Raw genomic sequence first — 25,255 nt, 5'->3', positions numbered from 1 at the left:
CATGTAGTGACGCACCAGCGATCCCTACCAGGTCTTATCGTTGTCGGGATCACTGGTGCGTCGTTATGTGAAACGGGACCCTAACACGTAAGAGCACAATTGGGAAAAGCATAACGTATATATCCTCCAATGATATGTTATAGGTGTGTGTGTGTTCTCTTTTGTTTTTATTTTTTTTATATGGGCTAAATTTCTATTTTTTTCCCTTTACTAGATCATCGCTGAAGAAATTAAAGACACTCGAGTTGTAAATCTTGAAGTGGAAGCTAGAAATCTAGATAAAAAGGTATCTATCTGAGATGACTAATAAGTTGGGAAGTAGTAAGGTCCTTGTCATTAATTGACTGTCAGCCCAGAATTACTGTTGAAACCAAGTACGGGCGCTTGGTGCTTTACAATCATTTATATACAGTTTCCCACCCGATTGTTTTCCCTCAATGTTCATCCCCCTTCTTACTTGATTCACAGCTCTGGCTTCATAGATGGGGAAACCAAGCAGGTGAGAGGGCGTATTTAATTTATTGGCCTCGCCGTGAAGCACCAAAAACCTGTAATTGGTTTCAACAGCCATTTTGTGACAGTCGCTTTAAGTTCAAAACGTGAAGTCCAGTCTCCAAAAAAAAAAAAAAAAAATTTCAGACCTGGGTCTGAATTTAACACTTTCTATTCATGCATTCATTTGGGGAGGCGCTTACAAGTCCTCAGTGGATGGTGCCTTCATTACCTAGCAATGGCCCCCAAAGAGCATAATCGCCCAATGTAAGGCCTCCATATAATATACTTAGTCTAAGTCCTATGCTATAAATACGTTAGTCCTGGACAAATTCTTTCCTTCTACGTCATCATATTGCAATAACGTTGCCACCACGGTAGTGTCCTGGTGAATTTTATACATGCATAGTTTGGAAATTAGTATGCTACCAGTTTCTTTTTTATTTTTATTTAATAATATTTGAATATTATTATTTTTTTTTTTTTACCTTGACCTACTTTAGGATTTTCTTGGCAAATCTGATCCATTCCTGGAATTATTTAGGCAAGGAGATGATGGCTCCTGGCAGTTAGCTTACAGATCTGAGGTATGGTAACAAGTCTGCCCACTTACCTACAATTGTTACTGCTTGCGGATATGAATAGATATTTATTACCTGGTTAGTATGGCCTTATTTTGATAACATATGGGTGTCGTAGAGGGGATTATCTGGCACCCCCTTCTATAAGCCATAATTTTGAGTGTGTTTGACCTTCTCATGTAATTAAAGGCAGTCTGTCAGAAGGATCAACTCTCCGAAGTCGTCTATATGGACATACAGGTCATAAAACCTTGAACAAAATGATACCTTGATGTCTGCGATCTGATGTCTTATTCCAGAGAAATATACAGTTTCCGTAATATGCAAATGAGCTGTTAAGATGTATGGGCCGGACACAGATTTCTAGAGAGTCTGACCTACATGCCCATGTAGACAAGTTAGGAGCGTTTATCCTAATGACATATTCACTTGAATGGCCACCATGCAATAGGAAACCTGATCCGGGGAAAAATCCTGACTGTCCATGGCTTCCCCTTTTTTAAATTTTTCAGCTTTCTGAGGATGTCAGGTGCCATTCCTGCAGTGATAATCTCTTCTCCATGGCAGACAGATGTCAGTGATCAGAAAATAAATCATCACACATTGCCTTTCATGCAGTGACATCTACTAATCTTATCCTTGCTGATGCAATTCTCTTATTGCAATTTTCTCTGCCCAATTTGTGTATTGTTAAAATTTGCTCCATGTATTTTATCTCCTATTTGCAACAGGTTATCAAGAACAACCTCAATCCCTGCTGGAAGAAGTTCAGCGTCCCCCTGCAGAGCTTATGTGGCGGAGACTTGAACAAGCCCATTAAAGTAAGAACTAGGAATACTTAGTACTGTTTGGGCATTTCACCAAAATTAATTATTTCCCAGAGCAGAACTTTCTGAGAGGAGGGGGTGTCACATAAGCGTTTCCGGTTGACAATGCATCCAAAAATGTGACCCATAGCTTTCAAGCAATGAGGCATAATTAGGAAAACATGTTCGACCTCAAAACTCTCAAATGATGGCTACACATACGAAGGACCTGATTTTCTGTAATAATTGGAATTCAAATTGTATTCATTAAAATGCACTAAAAACATGGGCCCCGGTTTCATTATTAAAACTGGCGTGTATAGGTCTTAATTGGTATGGAGGAAAAAGATATACTGAATTTAAGCAGCATGCGACTCTTAAGATGCACCAAATTAATTATCAGCGCCGTGCACCTTGCTCTGAAATGCTACTCCTGTCAGGGACTGGAGTAACACTTCTGGTCTATGAGTCATCGCTACTTTTGAAAAACTTGACGCATGGGAAGAGCCACTCCCCAACCCAGCTCCACCCATTCTGACTGTGCTGCCAAAAACTAGAGAGATTGTGCCAAATGTTTCAAAATTAAAAAGTCACAACATTTTTGCGCAGCAATGTGGTTTACGCCAGGCTGGTCTAAACATTTTGATGAATCAGAACCATAGACTTTTTTTTTTATTTCTTTAAATATTTGTCTTTTAGTACTGAAATTCTGTTACCAAATGCCGATCAAATGTATTGGTGCCAATGTTTTATTAAAATTTTAATTGGGGAATCATTTTCTTTGTTAGTACAAACTGCATTATTAAGTTTATTTATTTTTTTTTTTTTTAGGGTTTTAAGGGAAATTAACAGCTCTGCTTAAAGAAGAAACTTGCATATGCTGTTCAATGGCCATTTCTAGTTAGGGCTTATGCACCCTTAGTATGGAGTCAATAATTGTGCATCGCCATACAGGTTGTGTGATGGGTATGTCCCACTAAAAGCGGTAACTTTAGGGGAAAATGTCTTCAGGGTCTAATGATTTTTGCCAGATTCATATGGGATCCAACAGATAAAACATCCATATGCTTCTGTTAGAAATCTTAGAGCTATAGTATACTAGAAGCATTTTGGAAGCCTTACTTTAGCTCCATACAAAGCAGAAAAACGGCACTAGTGGGTCAAACCCACCATTCTCTCACACATGTCGGATATCAGCAATAGAGATATTAATAAAACATAACTTTTAATGTTCAAAAAAGTAATAAAAGCTACCAAAGGATAAAATGAATTGGTGCAGTAAAAAAGAGAAGGGAAAAACACTCCCGGGCTTTCTCTTGTCTGCAATATGCCCATGATGTGCTAACAGGTCCCCTGAGGATTCACAGTGATGAAACGCGTCGGTATGCACAGGGCAAGTTTAGGGCCATTATTGTGATGGTCAGATGTGGACTTCCCTTGTAAGGGCGGGAGTTTTGGGGCTCAGGTTATGCCAGCCTTTACAGGGCCTAATAGGGCAAGCGTTCCCCATTTTCTCCTGACTAATTCCTGCTGTCTAGAGATTACATCTGACAGCTGAAGTCCTCCACATACAGTATATGGGTGAGATTATTCCATATCATATTTATTCATATGTTTACATGAATGTTGTTATTGCTCACTTATGATGTAATTATAACTTATTAGTATTATCATTTCTTGATAACCCTTACAGGGCAGGGGTTATTGTTTTACATTCAGTTTTTCTGATTATTATTATTTACAATACCTCCTATACCTTTTGTGGTCACAGTTGAACTCATGTGGTCCAAATTGATATTTCTTGTCCGTGTCCGGTCGCTTGGTCATCCAGGACTGGGAATATTTGCATGTATATATGCATTGGAGTCTGTGATGTGACTATATACCGATACCTTTATGTATAGTCTGTAGCAATATAGGTTTGAAAGTGAGGTTTTTTTATTGCAGTAATTCACTTTCTCCTTTTGGTAGCTTTTATTACTTTTTTGAACATTTAAAAGTTATGTTTTAATACTATCTTGCTGATATCAATGCAAAACGGAGCATTAATAATAGCCTTGTGCATGAGCCCTAACAAATGTTAGCATTTTCATAGTCTGAATACTATACAAGTAAAACATTCTGAAGGTAATAAAATCTGAAAATGAAATGTGTAGCTTGGCTCACTGCTGTGTTTTAATGTCAGGTCTCAGTTAGCGATCACGATGACAGCTCCAGCTCTGATCTCATAGGAGAATTCGAGTGCGTGACATCCAAGCTGCTGGGAGCTCAGGAGCAAGCGGTGAGCCCGATAACCTTTCTCACTGCCTACCTCTCTTCCTCTAGGTTCACTGTACTGATTATGATAGCGATGGCTCTCATGACTTAATAGGGATATTTGAGACTAACTTGTCTCAGCTGCAGAAAGCAGGAGGAGGTTCTCCGGTGAGCTCTCTTCAATGTTTTTACTCATAATTTCTTAATAATAACTTCACTTAACTTATTTTTTTTTCTATGGGGCCACTGAACAATCAATTTCTCTTATTCTAAAATTTGACTTAATCATACAAGTATGAGTGCTCTATAGGTTTATGGTGCTTGTCTTATGTTTTTGCATGTTGTAATTCAACTTTATGGAGCTTCTTCTAGTTGTCACAGTCTTAATCATTAAAATCCTTTTTTATGTGTAGGTGGAATTTGAATGCATTAATCCCCAGAAGAAGCAGAAGAAGAAGGGTTATAAGAACTCTGGGATTGTTCGGGTTAAATCTTGCAAAGTAAGTTACTTTTGATATCTGATAAACTAAGGCGATAATTGGTGGGGGCTAGTAACGGGGTCTTCCAAGCTGGGGTACCTCTTTAAGTACCACCCCGTATTTTCGGAGGTCCGCTCTGCGTTGGCTGGAGTCTGAATGAATGACGCTGGCTGGAATTCCTCTGAGTGCATGGGCGCATATAAAAGATCGCTGCTTCTCCGTGTATTTCCAGTCTGACAACACTTTACTCACAGGACACCGAATATATCACACAGATACAGTGGGCCGGCCAATAGACAAGCGTCAGGCCATACATGCATTACAAAAGCCGCAGGTGGCCGGAGCCTGCGGATGTTTACTGTGGGAATTACAAAGGTGGGGGGAGGGCGGACACTGCTGATACATTAGGGACATGCATCTCACATGGAACCTATTATATATACATATAACTTCACAACATATTCTGGGTGCTGAGTGGTTCTGTAACACGGCTCCCCTTTTCAGCGACGCGATCGGCATACACAGTCTGATCCTCAACGGATCGGTTTGGGGATGACCGAAGTTTATGCGGTTGGTACAAGTTCCGTTTGTCGACTTAGTCCATCGGCGTTACCTTTTTGTTTGCCGGGTCCGTAGTGGATGGTGAAGTCCAGAGGTTGTAGGGCTAAACTCCACCGCAGCAATCTGGCGTTGTCTCCAGAGACCCGATTAAGCCAGACTAGGGGATTATGGTCCGTTAGGAGGGCAAACTGTCGTCCATGCAAATATGGCTGCAACTTCTTCCATACTACCGCCAGGCACTCCTTCTCGATGGCCACATAGTTTACTTCACGGGGCAGTAGTTTCCGACTCAGGTAAGCTACCGGGTGTTCTTGGCCGTCCGGCCCGACTTGGCTCAGTACTGCCCCCAATCCAAACATAGAAGCGTCTGTATGAACAAGGAAACGTGTAGTTGGATCGGGTGCGGTCAATACAGCGGTATTGGTAAGGGCGTCCTTTAGTTGGCGGAAGGCTTCCTCACACTCTGAGGTCCAGGTTACCTGGCGGGGTTAGTTCTTACGGGTCAAATCAGTGAGGGGCTTGGCTACGCTGCTGTAATTGGGAACGAATTTCCTGTAATACCCCGCTGTCCCTAGAAACGCCATGACCTGGGTTTTAGTGCGTGGCATGGGCCATTTGGCTATGGCCTCAATCTTGGCTGGTTCTGGTCGCTGTTTCCCACTTCCCACCCAATGCCCTAAATACTGAACCTCTGCTTTGCCCACGTGACACTTGTTTGGGTTCAGGGTGATTCCGGCCTGGTGGATCCTGTCCAATACTGTTTCTAGGTGATTTAGATGCTCTTCCCATGTCGCACTGTAGATGGCGATGTCATCCAGGTTGGCACAAGCATAGTCCTGGAGACCATCCAGAAGGCGGTCAGCCAGCCTTTGGAAGGTCGCCGAGGCATTCTTCATCCCGAATGGCATAACTCGAAACTGGAATAAGCCGAACGGGGTGACAATTGCCGACTTGAGAATAGCGTCAGGACTAAGGGGAATCTGCCAGTAGCCTTTGCATAGATTGATGGTGGTCAAGTACTTTGCCCCCGCCAGCCGGTCTAACAACTCATCCACACGCGGCATGAGGTATGCATCCGTCACTGTTTTCTCATTGAGCTTACGATAGTCTACACAAAACCGTGTAGTCCCTTCCTTCTTGGGCACTAACACTACGGGGGATGCCCAGGGACTATCTGACTCTTCAATGACCCCTAAATGCAACATCTCTTGTATCTCTTGTCGCATCCCCTCTCGTACAGACTCAGGGACGCGGAAGGGGTTTTGTCGCAGGGGGGTTCTGATCCTGGGTCTCAACCTTGTGTTGTGCCAGGCGAGTGTACCCCGGTCTCTCTGAAAACATCCTGTGTCGCAGCCTCAACAACGCCTCCGCCTGCTGTCTCTCCCGGGGGCCTAGGTCTTCACCCAAGTGTACCTGGTCCCATGTTTTAGACTGAGTCCTTTCCCCTAAGACATCCGGCAAGGGAAGTCTGGCTAAATCCTCTGCTTCAGGTGCACAGATGGCCACTACCTCTTCAGGGCGCTCCGGATAGGGCTTCAGCATATTCACATGGAACATGCGGTTAACCCTGGGGTCGTCATAATTGGCGACATTATAGGTTGTGTCGGCTATTTTCCCCACTACCTGGTAGGGCCCCTGCTATGCAGCTTGAAACTTATTCTGCTTAGTAGGCTCTAACACCAGGACCTTCTGTCCTATTTCCAAGGTGCGCGCTCTGGCCCTCCGATTGTACCATATGCGCTGGCGCCGCTGGGTCGCCTGCATGTTCTCACGTACAGCCTGAGTCAGCTCCTGTAGGCGGTCCAGGAATTCCAGCACATAGGGTACAATAGGTACCCCTTCTATGAGGCCCTCCCCTTCCCAGTGTTCCAGCACTAAGTCTAGCGGTCCCCTTACCCGTCTCCCGTATACCAGCTCGAACTGTGAGAACCCCGTGGATTCTTGGGGCACCTCCCGATAGGCAAACAGGAGGTGTGTCAAGAATTTCTCCCAGTCCCTGTATGTCCTGGTAAAAGTCCGAATGAGCTGTTTTAATGTCCCGTTAAAGCGTTCACACAACCCATTGGTTTGCGGGTGGTACGGGGCGCTTCTAATGGACTTTACGCCGCACAGCTTCCACAGTTGGTTGGTCACCTCTGCTGTAAACTGGGTACCCTGGTCCGAGATAATCTCCCTGGGAAATCCAACCCATGAGAAAACCTGGAGCAGGGCGTCCGCCACCGTCTCTGACAGTATGTTAGGTAATGCAAACGCCTCTGGATACCGTGTGGCATAATCTACCACTGTCAATATATACTTTTTCCCGGACGGACTGGGTTTGGCTAACGGCCCTATCAAATCGACCGCTACTCGGCTAAATGGTTCCGCCACAATGGGGAGGGGGCGTAATTTGGCCTTGCATCGATCCCCCCTCTTGCCAATGCGCTGACAACTGTCACAGGTCTGGCAGTACTGACGAACATCATAGGTTACCCCCGGCCAAAAGAAGTTTTGTGTCAGACGATGCCTGGTGCGACTGATGCTGAAGTGCCCGGCCAAGGGTATATCATGAGAGATTCGCAGTAGCTCCTGCCTATACTTCTTGGGAACTACCAGCTGTTGTTTTATAGTGGGGCTCGTCCCTGTGTGGTGCTGCTCTTTGATCCGGTAGAGGAGTCCCTGCTTCCATACAAACTGTTCCCCTTCTAGTACTCCTCTCCCCTCCTGTGCCTTCCCACGATATCCCTCCAATGAAGGATCCTCAAGTAACTCCCTCTTAAATTCATCTGGGGTGGCCCAAGAAATATGTCTGGCAATGGGAATACATGCAGGGCTGGGATGTCTTACTTGGGCCTCCTCTGAGTGTGATTCCGCCTCCGCAGCTCGAGCTTGTCTCCGGGTGGTCACAGGATAGGTCTCAGCCAGAGGGGCCACCGAGAATGCAGACAACATGGGCCCCAAGTCATTTCCCAGCAAGACGTCTGCAGGCAAATCTTCCATCAAGCCGAACTCAACAAGGTCATCCCCGACTCCCCAGTTCAGGTGAATCCTGGCAGTGGGTAGTCGATGTATGGCTCCCCCTGCTACACGGACTGCCACTGTCCGGTCCGTCTCCTCTTGGTCCCGGACGAGATGAGGCTTCACAAGGGTCAAAGTTGCTTCGGAGTCTCTTAGTCCCTGTATACGTTTCCCATTAACCCACACGACCTGTCGATGCTGTTGTTGATTATCTGCTCGGGCTGCCTGCACGGGGTCTACTTCATGCAGCACTTCCTCCATCTCTTCCACCCCTTGGTTAGTCGTAGCCCCCAATGCCGGGTCAGCTTCGCCTTGGTAGCAGTGTACAGCAGCCCGGCTGAAGGTAGCTGTTCCCGCCTTTGGCCACTGGGTATGCTGAGTCCGGTTGGGGCATTGTCTTTGCAGGTGGCCCAGCTGACGGCAGGTGTGGCATCGCGCCCCAGGGGGACTGTGGTAGGCCGGGTTTCTAGCTGATCCCCCTACAATCTTCGGTGGTTTGGGGCCCTCCAGGTCCATGGGCGGGCCCCTAGTGACCACCTTTGATCCGGCGAACTGCGGCTTTCTGGCATCATGATGTTCATCGGCCAGACGAGCGGCTTCCTCAAGAGTCGTTGGCCGCCTGTCCCGAAGCCATTCCTGTGTCTCGGGGTTTAGTCCATTAAAGAATCGTTCTAACAGGAAGAGCTGGAGGACGTCCTCCTTAGTGGTTGCTTGGCTCCCTTGTACCCGCTGTAGCAGTGACCGCCGTAATTTACAGGCCCATTCAGCGTGGGTATCGGTTCCGCGTTTTATAAGTCCGCGGAACTTTTGGCGATAGGCCTCTGGTGTCAGCGCATATCGGGCCAAGATCACTTCTTTGATCCGCTCATAGTCCATACAGTCCTCATCAGGTACCGTGCGATAGGCGTCCGCTGCCTGGCCTGTCAGCTTGCTGGCCAGAATCTGAACCCGTTCCTCCGGCTTTACTTGATGAAGGGCACACTGCCGCTCGAAGTCCTGCAGAAAGCCATCAATGTCTTCCTCTGCCTCCCCCAACTGTCGGAAGGCATTGTACTGGATCTTTTTGTGGCTTACTGTTGAAGGTACCTGGTCGAAGGCCAGAGCTCCCCCTGCTCGCTGACTCTCCTCTCCGCTCTGCCATCTCCATCTTGGCCAGCTCCACTTTGGTCCGCTCTGCCATCTCCATCTTGGCTAGCTCTATCCTGGTCCGCTCGGCCATCTTTTCCTTCAGATCAGTACGCACATCAGCCATCACCTCTCGTATGATCTCTACTGCAGGGTTTGGGCCATAGAATGCCAGTCTGTTCTTTACCTCCCTCTGGAAATCGGTCTCCTCCACGTTCACATTGGGGGGCGCTGCACTGTCGTGTTCCATGATGGCTGCTATCAAATCCGCTTTTGTTTTGTTGCTGGCGATCAACCCTCGGGCTTCCACCAGGTCTTTTAATGTAGTCCTCTTTAACTTCTGGTAGTTATTTTCCATTCATTCCCTTCCTCCTGTAGAAGGGGTATCAAATCCCGCTGTCTGCCACCAGTGTAGCGGGGTCTTCCAAGCTGGGGTACCTCTTTCAGTACCACCCCATATTTTCGGAGGTCCGCTCTGCGTTGGCTGGAGTCTGAATGAATGACGCTGACTGGAATTCCTCTGAGTGCATGGGCACATATAAAAGATCACTGCTTCTCCATGTATTTCCAGCCTGACAACACTTTACTCACAGGACACAGAATATATCACACAGATACAGAGGGCCGGCCAATAGACAAGCGTCAGGCCAGACATGCATTACAAAAGCCGCAGGTGGCTGGAGCCTGCGGATGTTTACTGTGGGAAATACAAAGGTGGGGGGAGGGCGGACACTGCTGATACGTTAGGGACATGCATCTCACATGGAACCTATTATATATACATATAACTGCACAACATATGCTGGGTGCTGAGTGGTTCTGTAACAGGGCTGTTTTATGTTTTTGACAGCCGGTGTGTGTTTGCATTTTTTTCTGCTCTCTTTACGCTCCATAGAACAATGCAGACACTGCCAATGTGGTTTTTTTCATTAAAAATGCCTAGAGCCCTTCCATTGACTTGCACTGTAAAAAGCATCAAGGGTGATCAAAGCACAAAATGCCTGTACAAAGGTTCGCTCACTTCATTTAACCACTTGTCGGAAACCTGAGGCGGTTAAAAGACTCAAATTGTCCGAACATATGAATAATATAAATATGAATCAAGTAATAATTACATAGAAATTATTATGGTCATTCTTTTGAACGACAGGTGAAATCCGCACTAAATCTATATCTGAGGTCACTGGCAGGTCACTTGCGTTCTTGTTGTGTTTTTTACATGGGTTTTTGATGCGTTTTTTTTCATTGCATACGTTGTTTTTTTTTTTGTTTTTTTTGTCACTTGAAATAAAGCTAATTGAAAGTTGGCTTCTGGGAAGGAAAAAAAGTGATTTCTTGTTTGCAGATATAATGGGGGTATGTGCACAGTGTCAGTAAACGCTGCAGGTTGGGCGCTGTGTACAGCCGCAATGTCCAACCTGCAGCCTCCAACTGTTACAGCATAGTGGATAGGATTTCAAGAAATACCAAGCCCACTATGTGTGCACCGAAGCCCGCAGAGACGGACATGTGGGGCGTCTTTCCAGACCGCAGCATGTCCATTTATGTAGCGGAGACTGAGTGTCCGCTGCGTAAATTGCCCATTCACTATGGTTAGATGTGGTAAAACCGCATTATCTTCCTAGTCACATGCATATTCAGTGCAGCAGCGTAGCTTACTACTCATATGTACTAATTTACGTAATGGTAAATCTTGTGACACAGCCGGAAGTACATGACACATGAAGTGGAGGAAAGCACAGAGAGAGGTCCCCTCCTTTTTTTTTATAAATAATAATAAAAATAATAACGTGGGGTCCTCCTATATTTGTTAACCAGCCAGAGTAAAGCAGACTACTGGGACTGGTATTTCAGGCTGGTAAGGATCCAATATCCATGAACCTAACCAGCCTCATAATACCAGGCCGCAGCAGTCTGCTTACCTTGGATGGTTAGCAAAAATAGTGGGCTCCCCTCCAAAAAAATAGTGTGAGGTCCCACTACTTTTGTTAACCAGACAAGGAAAAAGCAGACAGCTGCAGCCTGGTATTCCTCAGGCTGGCGAGGCCGGATTTTGGCCCTCGCCAGCCTAACAATAGCCTGCAGCCGCTCTACAATTGGCACATCCAAAGATGCGCCAGTTGTGGCACTCTACCCGGCTCTCCCCACTTGCCCTGTAGCAGTGGCAAGTGGGGTTCATATTTGTGGGGTTGATGTCACCTTTGTATTGTCAGGTGACATCAAGCCCATGGATTAGTAATGGAGAAGAGTCTAGAAGACACCTACAGTTGTGGCCAAAAGTATTGACACCCCTGCAATTTTGTCAGATAATACTCAGTTTCTTTCTGAAAATTATTGCAAACACAAATTCTTTGTTATTATCTTCATTTAATTTGTCTTAAATGAAAAAACACAAAAAGAATTGTCCTAAAGCCAAATTGGATATAATTCCCCACCAAACAAAAGAGGGTGGACAAACGTATTGGCACTGTTCGAAAAATCATGTGATGCTTCTCTAATTTGTGTAATTAACAGCACCTGTAACTTACCTGTGGCACCTAACAGGTGTTGGCAATAACTAAATCACACTTGCAGCCAGTTGACATGGATTAAAGTTGACTCAACCTCTGTCCTGTGTCCTTGTGTGATCCACAATGAGCATGGAGAAAAGAAAGAAGACCAAAGAACTGTCTGAGGACTTGAGAAACCAAATTGTGAGGAAGCATGAGCAATCTCAAGGCTACAAGTCCATCTCCAAAGACCTGAATGTTCCTGTGTCTACCGTGTGCAGTGTCATCAAGAAGTTTAAAGCCCATGGCACTGTGGCTAAACTCCCTAGATGTGGATGGAAAAGAAAAATTGACAAGAGATTTCAACGCAAGATTGTGCGGATGTTGGATAAAGACCCTCGACTAACATCCAAACAAGTTCAAGCTGCCCTGCAGTCCGAGGGTACAACAGCGTCAACCCGTACTATCCGTCGGCGTCTGAATGAAAAGGGACTGTGTGGTAGGAGACCCAGGAAGACCCACTTCTTACCCCGAGACATAAAAAAGCCAGGCTGGAGTTTGCCAAATCTTACCTGAAAAAGCCTAAAACGTTTTGGAAGAATGTTCTCTGGTCAGATGAGACAAAAGTAGAGCTTTTGGGGCAAAGGCATCAACATAGAGTTTACAGGAGTAAAGAAGAGGCATTCAAAGAAAAGAACATGGTCCCTACAGTCAAACATGGCGGAGGTTCCCTGATGTTTTGGGGTTGCTTTGCTGCCTCTGGCACTGGACTGCTTCACTGTGTGCATGGCATTATGAAGGCTGAAGACTACCAACAAATTTTGCAGCATAATATAGGGCCCAGTGTGAGAAAGCTGGGTCTCCCTCAGAGGTCATGGGTCTTCCAGCAGGACAATGACCCAAAACACACTTCAAAAAGACCTAGAAAATGGTTTGAGAGAAAGCACTGGAGACTTCTAAGGTGGCCAGCAAGGAGTCCAGACTTGAATCCCATAGAACACCTGTGGAGAGATCTAAAAATGGCAGTTTGGAGAAGGCACCCTTCTAATATCAGGGACCTGGAGCAGTTTGCCAAAGAAGAATGGTCTAGAATTCCAGCAGAGCATTGTAAGAAACTCATTGATGGTTACCGGAAGCGGTTGGTCGCAGTAATTTTGGCTAAAGGTTGTGCAACCAAGTATTAGGCTGAGGGTGCCAATACTTTTGTCTGGCCCATTTTTGGAGTTTTGTGTGAAATGATCAATGTTTTGCTTTTTGCTTCATTCTCTTGTGTTTTTTCATTTAAGACAAATTAAATGAAGATGATAATACCAAAGAATTTGTGATTGCAATCATTTTCAGGAAGAAACTGAGTATTATCTGACAAAATTGCAGGGGTGTCAATACTTTGGGCCACAACTGTATCTATTACTAATCTTATAGTTATATGATAAATAAAGACACAGCCAGAATGAAGTCCTTTAATTGAAATAATGACACAGGCGCCTTTAATAGATATTAATTACACCATACTTACTGCATTGCCTAATTCCACGGATGCCCTCGTCTTCTGGTAGAGAATTAAAATAAAAAAGCAACATTAGCCTTACCTGTCCGCTGACAAGATATGCATACTGTCCCACGACGAGTCCAGCTCTGCTACATCTGGATGCCTTTGTATGAACGATGGCATTATGCCACCATTCAGCCTGACATCCAGAACACAGCTGAGCTTGAACCTGATCACTGGAGATACCCCGATCCCTGTTGGTCCCGTGCACTGCAGTTATCTCGATCAGCTGATCGATCGTAACAATTGCAGTGTAGGTGAACTTCCGGCTGAAATAAGGTACGCCATTATTTAAATTAGTACACGTGTAGTAAGCTGCGTTTCCGGACTTAATACACATGTGACTAAGAAGATAATGCTGTTTTACCGCATCTAATGAAAATGTATGGGTAATTTACGCAATGGAGACTCCGCTACATAAATTGACATGCTGCGGTCTGGAAAGACTACGTGCGTCTCCGCAGGGAAGCCGGAGGCGGCCGTGCACGCATAGTGCACCCGCTGCGTTTAGTGACTGTGGGAACCTATCCTTACATCTTTTTTTCAGGTGGATTTCGGAGCGGACCCACCCAAAAGAAACCTCATGTGAACATAACCTTTAATGTGCTCTTTGATGACTCCATACTGCAGTTGTTTAATTAAATATGCAAATTAGTGTTTGATGCACCCTCCGTGTAGCTAAGAGACTCTGCGCCCTGTTCAGCCCTCTGATTATTGCATGCCCCTGCCTGCCCCACTGGTGCTTGACAACATTGGCTTACCTGAAGCGAGCACTGAGAAGAGTATTGAGCATACTTATTGGCATTTTTGATTAAACTTCAGACTCCGCAAAATGTATGCATTGATAAGACCACCTAAAATGCGTTTTTTTTTTTTTTTTTGATAAGGGTCTATAAATCCCCCACAAGGATATGTACTTTGGCTACACGGCCAGGGCTGACACTCCCTTTAAAACATATTGGGTGATGCAAAAATGCATCGGATAGAATGACATGATGTACAGATGCAGCATAATATCTTGTAGAAAGTTTTATTGTCATTCTGTTTTCACCTCTTATTTTGTCTTCTAGATCGATGTAGAGTATTCCTTCCTGGATTATGTGATGGGTGGCTGCCAGATCAACTTTACAGTAAGTAATTTCACACATTATTATTGGCTTGAAAGCTCTGCTGCAGCGAACACTTCCATTAAACTGATGCCAGAGGCTGCCTCTAAGGCTACGGTCATATCTGTATCAGAAGGAACAGGCGAAATACTGCTGGATGAAGCCCAAAGGAACTGACCCTGCATCATAGTTTCCATTATAAACAGATAAACAGACTTGTCAGATGACTGGAGAAATCTAGCAGAAATAAGAAATGTATAATTGATTGCCCCCTCCTCCTGATATTGGTCATTTTTAAGTTTTTGTACAATATACAACATGGGCAGTATTTGGGGGTGGGGGGGTGTGACAGCAAAAATACTACATGTAGCAGACGCTACAGACTTTAACTTGGGTGGCAACATTTTTGAGTGCCAAACGAAAAAAAAATGCGAAAACTCGGAATCAAACCTACTGAGAGCACTTTGAGTGGAAAGATATCCCTTTTGTGTGGTTGTTTGTTTTTGTATCATTCAACCCTGGTTTTACCTATTAAGTACGGATACTGCACATCACACTGGTGTGTGTGTGTGTGTGTGTGTGTGTGTGTGTGTGTGTGTATATATGAGACCTAAAACGAGTTGGGCGAGGTTAAAGATCGTCTGAATTTTTATTTTTCTCAGAAGAATCCCTACTCTTGTCCATAGGAATAATCATACCAAACTGGTATACAGTTTTCTATGTATAGATCTTTACAAATCTCCTCAGCATTTGCATGTGTTTGTTTTCAGGTAGGAATTGATTTCACTGGCTCCAATGGAGATCCCAAATCACCCGACTCCTTACATTACATCAGCCCAAATGGTGTCAATGAATATCTTACCGCAATATGGTGTGTGGGTAACGTGGTCCAGGACTATGACACGTAAGAGTCTCTCCTATTGCTTATGATTCTTTTATGGCCACAGAAGAAAGCAATTTTCACAAAAAATGTATCTTTTGTGTGTCGGTGAAAATAAAAATATTAACCCCTTCACGACACATGACGTATATTTACGTCATGTGTCGTGTCCTTGCTTTTTTTTTTTCTTTAAACAAATTTTTTATTGAAAGTTTACATTTTACAAATAAGGTGATAGCAAATCTCAATACAGAGCTGTATTTGCAATATGCATAAGAGAGCATGTAAACGGTCGACAAACAGACAAACTAACAGGGTAGGAGGTAAAGGAGGGGAAGGGGGGAAGCCCGAGGGGAGGGGGGTATGTTGTGTCCAATTATCGTTAATGATTCAATCAGAATCAGGGGGATCTGGGTTGGTTAGATGAAATGGGGGTGTGGTTGGCGTACTCCGCCCAGGGAAGCTATATTTTCTCAAACTCACCAACTTTATCTGTAAGTATGGCAGATAATTTTTCGTTGATCATATACCAAGAAAGGCGTGTTTTTACCCCTCGCCCCCCGTTGGGGCAATCTCCAGTTTCCCCCAGGCATGGAATCCCTTAGGAACTTTCGTTTATGGGTCGCTGCAGGGATAACCAGAGTCCACCATCTTTTTAACGTTGACGGGATTATTCCATTCTCGGTCCTGAGTGAAAAATATGATTTCCCCCTGGAGAGGTATTTCGCTATCTACAACTTAAGCTTTGTCAACTCATTACTAAAAAATTCTACTCCTCCCTACTCCTTTACTCCCTTCGAACAAAAATGCCATCAAAATCCACATGCTCCAGGTACTATATCTCTCCTCTACTCACATATCAACTCCTCCCCTCATAGGCGCTGCTTAAAATACACTTCTCGCTGGGAGTCCGACATTGGTTCCACCTTGACAGATTCGGAGTGGTCCCAAATTTGGTCCTCCTCTACTGGAGGAATATTAAATACCCTTATGTTGGAAACTAACTATAAGGTGTTAACCCGATGGTACCTGACCCCAGCCAGAGTGGCTAAGGCAGTCGCCAACTACTCTCCAAATTGCTTTAGAGGGTGCAACTCCACAGGAGATATGTTCCATACATGGTGGCTATGCCCGACCGTACGTAGATTTTGGATCAGAATCTACCATTACTTACTCAACAAACGCATCCCCAAACACACTCAAACCCTCATTGCATTCATATTCCTAGCAGCCAAACAAACCATAGCTTTGGCATGGAAAAAAACAAATTTAGATTTATCTGCGGTTAAAATGGTGAGATTAGCTGCGAGGAATATTTCAACGAGTCCCAAATCCTAAGAGAGTGCGTTATAATAGGATTCGAGATGTGTTTTCGCTGGGCTGGGAGAATCCATAGTAGTGTGTCGAGGGTACCTGAGTGAAATTCAGGGGTCTCTAGAGATAGCCACAGTGGGGGTTCGGAGTAGGCATGATATAGGGTCGGTTGACCCAGTTGGGCTGCATGGTAATATTTAGAAAGATTGGGAACTCCCAAGCCTCCTTTCAAACGGTGACGGTAGAGGGTAGCTCTATTAACCCTGGGGAGGCCACATCTCCAAACAAAAGCATCTACTATTTGTTGGGCTATTTTGAGGTAGTGTGAAGGGACAGGGACTGGCAAGACACGAAATAAGTAAAGTAATTTGGGGAGAATGGTCATCTTTAGTGCTCGTACTCGGCCGAGCCAGGAGAGATGTAGCTTCTCCCATGACTGAAGTAGTAGACGGAGTTTGCAGAGCATGTGAGGATAATTGGCTGCATAAAGGGAGTCTAAACTGGCAGTCAGTTTCACCCCTAGGTAATCCAGATGGTTAGTGGCCCATTGAAATGGAAAGTCGTGTTGGAGCTGTGAAACAATAGGTGAAGGGAGGGATATATTCATGGCATAAGATTTTGAAGGATTAACCTGTAGACCAGAGATAGATTCAAAATTACTAAGGGTTTGAAGTAGGGCCGGCAAGGATGTCTGAGGGGTTGATAGAAGAAGTAGCATGTCATCTGCGAACAAAAAGAGCTTGTGAGAAACTGACGCTTTTTCTACACCCTGTATATTAGAGTTGAGGTGAAGATGAATAGCTAATGGTTCGAATGCCAAAAGGAATAATAAGGGCGAAAGGGGGCATCCTTGCCGAGTGCCTCTACTAATGGGGAAAAGTGCAGAGAAAAAGCCATTGTAGCGTACGTAAGCGGATGGGGAGCTGTAAAGAGCGTGAATCCAAGAAAGAAAGTGGTCAGGGAACTTCCACTTCCTCAAGACCGCAAACAGATAAGGCCAGGAAATGGAGTCAAAGGCTTTTTTAATATCCAGGGACAGTAACATGCTTGATATGTTGCGCTGTTTGCAGAGGTGCAGCAGGTGGGAGACCCTCCGTATGTTGTCTGAGGCTTGTCTACAAGGGACAAAGCCTACTTGATCTCTATGTATTAGGGTTCCCAAACCTGAGAGAATTTTAGCTAGTATTTTAAGGTCTACGTTAATAAGGGATATTGGTCTATAATTAGACCAGAGTAAGTGGTCTGAGTTGGGTTTTGGTATCATGGATATAGCGGCCATTAAATAGCCTCCTCCTGGATTGTTACCGTCCCTTAAAGAGTTAAAGTAGTTAGTGAGGTGGGGAATTAGTACCGATGCATATCTTTTTATAATAGAGGGCCGTAAATCCGTCGGGACCTGTTTTTTTTAATTAATTTTCAATTGCTGAATAGCTAGTTCTATTCACTAGGAGTAATTGCTTGATTTAGGAGTTCGATCATGTCAGAGCTAAGGGCTGGGAGGGGGGTAGAATCTAAAAAAGCATCTAACGTTTCTGAGTTTATAGTGGTAGAGACGTGTTATAACTGCCAAAGTTTTTGTTGGCACCTATGAGTAATCTGTTGTGGGTTGGATGTAATGCCTGAAGGTGTACGTAAACGTATGGGGGGGCAGGGTAGGGGTAGGCATTTTAAGCGACGAGCTAAGTTAGAATTATTCTTATTAAGGGCGTAGAAGCGTTGTTGTGACCAGCGTATGGCCCGGACCGTGTTCTCAGAAAGACAGAGGTCTAATTCTGTACGAGCGTGGGAAAGGTTTTGGTACGTAGCAGGTGAGGGTGAGTTTTTTCATCCGGGACTCTAAAACTGATACCTTGCTCTCTAATTCGGCTACCCTTGCACGTCTGTCTTTTTTCTTGCGCGAGGCCTCTTGAATACAGAAGCCTCTTAGCACTGCCTTATGAGCTTCCCATAGGGAAATTGGCGAGGAAGCTGATTGTTGATTCAAGGAGAAGTAATCATCAAGGTGGTTTTTCAGTTTTTGAGCGATATCAGGGTAAGCGAGCAATGAATCGTTCAAAGTCCAGTTGAATGATCGAGGCCGTGGGTGGAGAGTAGAGCATGTGAGTTGAATTGGAGAGTGATCTGACCATGGAGTAGATTGAATAGAAATATTTGACACATTTGGAATAAAGGGTGGATGAACAAAGATATGGTCAATTCTAGTGTACACTAAGTGGCGTGAGGAGAAGTAAGTATAGTCTTTATCTGAGGGATGCAAGTCTCTCCATAAGTCCACCCAATGATGTTGGGAGAGGAGCTTGTTAAGGGCAGCTGAGTCCGAAGAATATAATGGCAAGGGAGTAGGGGATTGAGGGCTTGTGGACTTGTCAAGGCTGGCTTTAAGTATACAGTTGGAGTCCCCGCATAATAGCGTAGTCCCTTGGACATGTTCGGAGACTAGTTCCAATAATTGGGAAAAAAAGGCAGCTTGATGAGTGTTAGGAGCATAGTAGGAAACAATAGTCACCAATTCATCTGAAATTGAGCCCATCACCATTAAATAACGGCCTTTTTTGTCTACGACCGAGGATTTAAAAATGAAGGGAACCGATTTTTTGAAGCAGATAGCGACGCCTTTGGTTTTGTTTGGGGCGTTCGCTAAATAAAAAAGCGGGTAAGAGGTGGACATAAACTTAGGGTGAGAGCTAGTTGAGAAGTGTGTCTCTTGGAGATATACCACGTCTGCTTGTTGAGATCTGTAGTAGCGGAAGGCCTTAGTCCATTTATGCGGAGAATTAAGGCCTCGCACGTTGTGTGATAAGATTGTTAGCGGCATGGTGAAAAGATGTTAGACACGCCTTTGATAGCTGTTAATCGTGGTTTGTAGGTAAAAGTAGAGGTATTAATATGGAATGGACTAAATTGGTGGAATTCACTTGGGCAAGTAGTAGCAATGGGAGATTGGGTAGATGGAACAATACGTGTAGTTTGAATAGGATAGGAGAAACCTTAGGAGAAAAAGGGGCAACTTTAACATTGGCTAAGCACGACGTGCTGAGCGGCAGTGTGTAAAAACACTGTGGGGTCATGTGGAATTGTTAGGGACAATGCAATATAATATATAATAAGTAAAATTAGATGCAGGGGGGTGTATAAGAGTGAGGTGGGTCAAGGTGAGCTGGATATATGTCAACGGACTTGGGAGTATTCAAACAATTACCAGGATTTTAGATAAGTATGTTTATAATGTAGGGAGTGTGGTACAGGTAAAAGAGAAAGTGGATCTAGTTATGGTCTAGTGTCCCTGAAAAAAGAATTAGACAACACAATTGTAGAAGAGGTGTAATCCTATTAAGTAGTTATGATAATCCTTTAATTGTCCCACCATGGGGAAATTCAGAGCATTACAGCAGGAACAAGTACAGATACAGATGCATAAAGGCATTACATTGACAGTAGGTAGGTACATATACGAAAAAAAAGATATAACCGGACTATCACAACTTTGGATCTATCAGTTCACTGTTTGGGTCGTTCTCCGTTTTGGACAGTGCTGGTTATACAGCCTAACTGCAGCAGGAAGGAAGGACTTTCGATAGTGCTCCCTCTCACATTTAGGATGAAGTAGCCGGTCACTGACAGTACTGCACATCTTTGTCACGGTCTCATGCATGGGATGGGAATCATTCTGCACCATGTAGCTCACCTTGGCCAGTATCCTCCTGTCGCCTACTTCCTGAACTGGATCAAGGGGGCATCCCAGGACAGAGCTGGCCCTTCTAATCAGTTTGTCCAGCCTATTCCTGTCCCTGGTTGATATGCCACTACCCCAGCACGCCACACCAAAGAAAACGACTGATGCCACAACAGACTTGAAGGATGCAAGGAGTGCCCCCCTAACTCTGGAGGCTCTCAGCCTTCTGAGCAGATAAAGCCTACTGTGGCCCTTCCTGTACACTGCATCCAAGTGATGGGCCCAGTCAAGCTTATTATTGAGGATCACACCAAGGTACTTATAGGTGTCGACTATCTCAATGTCATTTCCCTGAATGTTCACCACTACTGGTGGATTTTTTTCCCTTGCCCACCACCAATTCCTTGGTCTTCCCGGAATTAATCCTAAGGTGGTTTCTCTGACACCACTCCACAAAAGCTTGGTTAGTATCTCTGTACCCAAAGTGGAAGGTAACATAGCATAGTATATTACTGGATTAACAAGAGAACAATAGAATTAGAACAAGTCACATAGAGGTAACCGTATTAATTACCAACATAGCCAAAGTAAACCGTTATAAAGCATTGTATAATATTTGGTTTACAACAGTATAGAAAAGTATAGAACAAATCTCCTGTATATAATGGATGGAGTAAAAACCATCGACATGTAAATTGAGCATAGTCACCTAACCTTCTTGGAGATCGAGTCGAGGGGCAATCACCAGTCCAGATCGCCAGAAAAAACGAAGAACTCGACTACCTCCGAAGGAATGAATGTTGGAACTGCGCGCTCCGAAGATACCTGAAAAAATAAACTGAGAAACCATATATAACGACTTTGTCAAAGAGGACATTGAGATATTTGTAGAACTCGGAATATGCGGAACTCGTGAATATGCACAGTCAAAGTTTCTAAGCAAAAAAGAATAGGCTGACAGTTTGTATATAAGGACCTAGAGACATCATGTAAAGTAGCCTATGTCCTAAACTCAAAGTAGAACTAATGTTTACATAGATTATCAAGGGGGAATAGGTGGATCTTGCGGACTGGAGCGGCGATTCCTGGGCCGTGGCTGTGAAGAAGATGATGGGGGGGGCGCGAAGGGGGATCCATGAGCTGTAGCTTAGTGAGGCAGCGGCTCGCCCCTTCGGGGGAGAGGACTGTGTGGACCGTTTCGAGATGAGTGAACATCAGTTTAAAGGGGAATCCCCAACCATACTTAAAGGGAAGGTGCCGCAATTTTATATAATTTGCAAAAAAATAGTAAGTTACAAAACATGTTGTTTCAGCAAATGTTGTAATAACCAGGATTTATGGTTTGTTTGTAATAATGTTTTCATGTAGCCACTGGGCGCTGACATCTTGATTTGCAGATCTGTGGAGGACTCGTACAGTCTGCAAATATGGCCGTCCCTGGACATAGGAGACTGCGGTCGGCTCCCGACCCCACCATGCAGCCTCAGTAGCAGAGAACTGGGCACGCCCCTGTGGGCTGCACCATTCACTGCTGTAGGTGTGGCTGGGCGCCATTGTACTGTAGCCCAGTGCTATCTGCTGAGCTCCACTTACCCTCTATCACAGGACCACTTGTGGCATAACAGGTCCTGTGTTGTGAGGAGAGGCTGAAGAAAAGGAGAAGGTGGTCAGCAGAGGAGAGAAGCGCTCACTGGAGCCGGAGGATGGAGAGTGGTGAGTGCCGGTGACTTTCATCTATGCTCCTCTGTACTGCTTACTCCAGGCTCAGCCCTGTGCTTCCTGCTCCAGCGTCCTCCTGCTCTGTCTCCGCCTCCTCACTCACAGCCCCAGTGATCTCCGCTAATCTGACACCTTTGCTTTTATGGCTGTCTGAGGAGGACAGTGACTTATACAGCCCATAGTCTTGTGTATAATTGGGGGGGGCTGGAAGTTTCACCAGTGTGGGCATATCTGTAATACTGTCTGCTGAGCCGTGTATCTAATCCTCTCCTGTGTGATACTGCCTGCTGAGCCGTGCATCTAATCCTCTTCTGTGTGATACTGCCTGCTGAGCCGTGCATCTAATCCTCTTCTGTGTGATACTGTCTGCTGAGCCATGTATCTAATCCTATCCTGTGTGATACTGACTGCTGACCATGTGTCTAATCCTCTTCTGTGTGATACTGCCTGCTGAGCCGTGCATCTAATCCTCTTCTGTGTGATACTGCCTGCTGAGCCGTGTATCTAATCCTCTCCTGTGTGATACTGCCTGCTGAGCCGTGTATCTAACCCTATCCTGTGTGATACTGCCTGCTGAGCCGTGTATCTAATCCTCTCCTGTGTGATACTGACTGCTGAGCCGTGTATCTAATCCTCTCCTGTGTGATACTGACTGCGAGCCGTGTATGTAATCCTATCCTGTGTGATACTGACTGCTGAGCCGTGTATCTAATCCTATCCTGTGTGATACTGTATTCTGAGCCGGGTATCTAATCCTCTCCTGTGTGATACTTTCTGCTGAGCCGTGTATCTAATCCTCTCCTGTGTGATACTGACTGCTGAGCCGTGTATCTAATCCTCTCCTGTGTGATACTGCCTGCTGAGCCGTGCATCTAATCCTATCCTGTGTGATACTGCCTGCTGAGCCGTGTATCTAATCCTATCCTGTGTGATACTGACTGCTGACCATGTGTCTAATCCTCTCCTGTGCGATACTGACTGCTGAGCTGTGTATCTAATCCTATCCTGTGTGATACTGTCTGCTGAGCCGTGTATCTAATCCTCTCCTGTGTGATGCTAACTGCTGAGCCGTGTATCTAATCCTCTCCTGTGTGATGCTGCCTGCTGAGCCGTGTATCTAATCCTATCCCGTGTGATACTGCTCTCCAGAAATACTCTGTGCTGCTGTCACCCTGCTCCCAGAATCCTTGCTGCCTGCCATCCTCAGTGACCGAAGACCCCATTCCTCTCCTCAGATCCCGTCCTGGCGATGTGTGAAACCGAGGGGACAGGGGCCTGATATATGGTGGAAGGAGCAGGGTGACAGCAGCACAGAGTATTTCAGGAGAGCAGTGTGCTGGTCTGTGGGGGGCGCCCTGTTCGGTGCCAGGGATTGTACAAAGAGCGCTGTGTTTTATTCACATGGATGGACCGTCTGCTTGTCTGCTCCACAGAAATCCAGGAAACATTTCTGCTGATTGATGGCCTGTTCTGATCCAGACTTTACATGCAAAGACAGTCAGTAACTTTGCAAGCCCCATCAAAATGGCTGCTCACTGTGTCTATAGATGTCATAGGTTTTTGTGCCAGATTTCAGTAGCTGCTCCCCCTAGTGTTAACAAGTGGAAATGCCAAACTTTTTAAAATTATTTTTCATATTTTGCAAAATTAAAAACAAACGATAATATATTTTAAGAAAATGTAAACATTAATTCTTTACATTTTTTCAATTGCTGAAAAAAAAATTTTTTGGATGGCACCTTCCCTTTAATGTTCTTTGGAGTGGAGAATGTCTAGGTATGGTTTCATAGCTTGCCTTTTGGCGATGGTGGTAGGGGCCAAGTCAGGGAAAAGTTCGTAGTGGTGGCCTTGGAATACCAAAGGCGCTGACTTTCTCGCTGCCTGTAAGAGTTGTTCTTTTGTTTTGTAGAAATGCAGCTTAAGAATTATGTCCCTTGGTGGGCCTTCTGGCTTGCGTTTGCTCAAAGCTCTGTGGATGCGGTCCATTTCCAAGCGCTCAATTGAGATACCCGGTAGAAGTTCCTGAAACAGAGCTGTCGCCGTGAACTGAAGATCAGTGATGGTCTCAGGCAGTCCCCTGATTCTAATGTTACTCCTATGGGCTCGATTTTCAAAATCTTCTAATCTATTATTGAGGGTGTAGATCTTGTCATGAAGCATCTTGATATCTTTTTCATGAGTGGCAAGATTTGTGAGGGTAGAGTCCATCTTGTCTTCAAGGTCGGAAGTACGGGAACCCAGCTCTCTGATCTCTTTAGTTAGGTCTTTAGTCAATTTGTCTGACATTTTGAGTAATTCGGAGTGTAAAATAGACTGGAACTGCGAAAGTAGAGCTGTTTGGTCCGAAGTTGGGGTGTTAGGAATTCTGGTTGTAGAAGCTGGAATCCTCTCTGAGTCTGCTCCATCTGGTATAGAAGAGTTGGAGGATTCTGACTGGGAGAGTGGTCCAGGGGACATGTTGGCGTCCAGATCCGTTAGTGCGAGAAACCTATTGCTAGAGTACTTTGAGTTGCTTTTGCGCAGTTTAGGCATGAGGGCGCCTATATACTGTAAGGAATCCCAGTATTATATGTCCAGCTTTAGAAAAATGAAGTCAGAGGTGAAGCATGTGACGCGTTGTCCCCTGCAAGGTGTGAGGGGGCGTGGACTAAGTCATTATGGAAGTCTCAGGGTATAGTATAGAATAGATCTAGGCCGACTGATGGAATATTTTTGAATTGGCCAGCAGGTGGCGGAATTTGACTAAAAGTCTGAAAAGTGGCCAAAGTAGTAGAGTAGAATGGCTTTAGAGCAAGTTATATGGAATGGACACTAGGTGTCGCTGTAGAATCATTGGAAAGAGATATGAATGCAGATCGTGCAAACAAATAAGATGCAGGTATATTGTTTTGAAAATCTTTGTATCCAAAAGGTAATGTAGTCTGTCCTTCTGCAATAATAAAAAGGACTTTTATATTTCACAGGTTCTGTGAGTCTCTCCTGCTCAGACACAAAACACTGCAGGGACTTTTTTTTTTTTGTGCAGGGAAAGCGCTAATCAGCGCTTAATAATTCCCCTGTATTAGCTGTGCCTCTGAGAGCGGCTTTGTGACTAATTTAATTCAGGGGATCTTGTCTCACTGCCCTGTATGGATGGCACTACTGCCCTTACACCAGAGCATACAAGGAGAGAGCTTGTGATGCTGAAAACGTCCGGAACTATGTATATCCCTCCGTCTGTAGATACGA

General features: G+C 44.9%; 1 protein-coding gene across 4 annotated transcripts in view; it reads left to right on the top strand.

Annotated features, from left to right (window-relative positions):
• The window catches only part of CPNE1 (copine 1), a 96,711-nt gene that overhangs the window by 52,413 nt on the left and 19,043 nt on the right, over positions 1 to 25,255 (top strand). For 3 of the 4 annotated variants that reach the window (XM_073559388.1, XM_073559387.1, XM_073559386.1), the window contains exons 5-11: positions 215 to 286; positions 996 to 1,079; positions 1,805 to 1,894; positions 4,205 to 4,303; positions 4,549 to 4,635; positions 14,406 to 14,465; positions 15,212 to 15,345. In XM_073559388.1, coding sequence (XP_073415489.1) covers positions 215 to 286; positions 996 to 1,079; positions 1,805 to 1,894; positions 4,205 to 4,303; positions 4,549 to 4,635; positions 14,406 to 14,465; positions 15,212 to 15,345 — 626 coding nt within the window. Of the gene's footprint in view, positions 1 to 214; positions 287 to 995; positions 1,080 to 1,804; positions 1,895 to 4,064; positions 4,161 to 4,204; positions 4,304 to 4,548; positions 4,636 to 14,405; positions 14,466 to 15,211; positions 15,346 to 25,255 lie in introns of all 4 variants that reach the window. The other variant, XM_073559389.1, reaches the window with a different exon arrangement.

This window comes from Dendrobates tinctorius, unplaced genomic scaffold, assembly GCF_039654945.1.
Source record: "Dendrobates tinctorius isolate UK_male_01 unplaced genomic scaffold, ASM3965494v1 ptg000270l, whole genome shotgun sequence".
Lineage (NCBI taxonomy): Eukaryota > Metazoa > Chordata > Amphibia > Anura > Dendrobatidae > Dendrobates > Dendrobates tinctorius.
Note: the sequence above shows the minus strand (reverse complement) of the source record. Positions and strands in the feature narration are given on the sequence as shown.